The 1,479-nt window shown below is 56.1% G+C and overlaps 1 protein-coding gene across 1 annotated transcript; it reads left to right on the top strand.

The window, feature by feature from the left end:
- Positions 1–256: 256 nt before the first annotated feature.
- On the top strand, positions 257–1,234 carry LOC142765752 (acetylcholinesterase-like). The gene has a single exon (XM_075867319.1). The coding sequence runs from the start codon at positions 257–259 to the stop codon at positions 1,232–1,234; it is 978 nt and encodes a 325-aa protein (XP_075723434.1).
- Positions 1,235–1,479: the final 245 nt, after the last annotated feature.

Consider the following 1,479-nt stretch of genomic DNA (forward strand, 5'->3'; position numbering starts at 1 on the left):
GGACGGTAGTGGTTTTCCTCTCATCACGGGATTTCCAACAGGGCAACAACAACGAGTACGACGGTCGCTGGTTCGCCGCTCTCGGCCAGGTAATCGTGGTGGTATCAAATTTCCGGCTGGGTGTCTTCGGCTTCCTAAACCTTAGCGTGCCTGGTGCACCTGGAAACGTGGCCCTGGACGACCAGCGTCTGGCACTGGAGTGGGTGGCGTCGCACATTGCTGCAGCTTCGGTGGCAACGCCAGCGACGTCGTACTAATGGGCAGCGCCGCCGGGGCTTGGTCGGTGGGCACCCACATCACTTGCGACGATCCGTTCTGGCGTCACGAGCGGTTCACCAAGGTAATTCTCCACAGTGAGTCGCCGCTCAGGAGATACTTTGCCAACAGCGTCCGCCGAATGACGCAGCTGCTGAGGTGCCATGTGGAAGACCATCTCTCGCAGCTATCCTGTCTCCGTAAAACCTCGACGAGCGACTTATTGCGCGTGACGAGTGCGTGGGACGGCCAGCAGGGTCCCTCCACTACGCGAGCACCAGAGTCAGCGGCGCGCGTCGTCGGCCGTCGCTTCTTCGTGGGCGTTGTGTCGAACGAAGGATCCCACTTGGCCGACTTGCTGCGCAGGCTGCCGTCGCGAACGCCAGACATGCGTTGGATGGCTAGTAAGTTTCTCGGTACCGTGTTCAGTATAAAGCTGAGCGCCGAGCTCGTGGATGCCTATAGCAGTTTCGTCAAGACCGAAGGAGAAAACATTTTCGGTAACGGTTTGTGGGTGAGCCAACTCCTTGGCGACGTACTCTACGTATGCCCTCTCGTTCGGTTGGCGCTAGCGCTGGCAGCCGAGCACACGAACACTGTGTGGGGCTTCCTGTTCGATCACCGTGCCAGCTTCGCATCGCCGTATGACGGTACGGGCGCACCACGGTTTTCCGAGCTCGACTTCGTGTTTGGCCGAGTCCTCGACAGCGCCATCGGGCCTGCCACTTTAGACGAACAGCGGCTAGCCAGGCAGCTGATTCAACTGTGGGCCGGGTTCGCCAGGATGGGTTCGCTGCCTACGGTGAAGCAGAACTCCTGGCCCTCGTACACCGACGGCAAGGCGGTCCACATGCGCATCACCCTGCATGGCCTGGAGGAATTATGGGACTTCAAGAAGAACAACTGCTCCATTGTGAATAGCTATGTTCCAAACGCTGTAGACGATACCGCAACGCGAAGAACGAACCCAACTGCATGATACAGTCTCTGGCTAACGCTGTGCTGATTTATAATATGTGCTCCCATGATTTTTTTTTTTGCTGTAAGTATACATTGTGCAAGTATCGTACTATAATCTAGTTTACCTTCGCTCCATGTGAACTAGACTATGTGACATCGTTGGACTGTCAATACGTTTTGTGTATCGAAGCTCAAAATTACGCAAAATGACCTGCGTGATCTTGGCTCGAGAAGCTCCTATACTCGCGCATTGTGCGCTAGCTA

Source organism: Rhipicephalus microplus, chromosome 1 (assembly GCF_043290135.1).
Source record: "Rhipicephalus microplus isolate Deutch F79 chromosome 1, USDA_Rmic, whole genome shotgun sequence".
In the NCBI taxonomy this organism is placed as follows: Eukaryota; Metazoa; Arthropoda; class Arachnida; order Ixodida; family Ixodidae; genus Rhipicephalus; species Rhipicephalus microplus.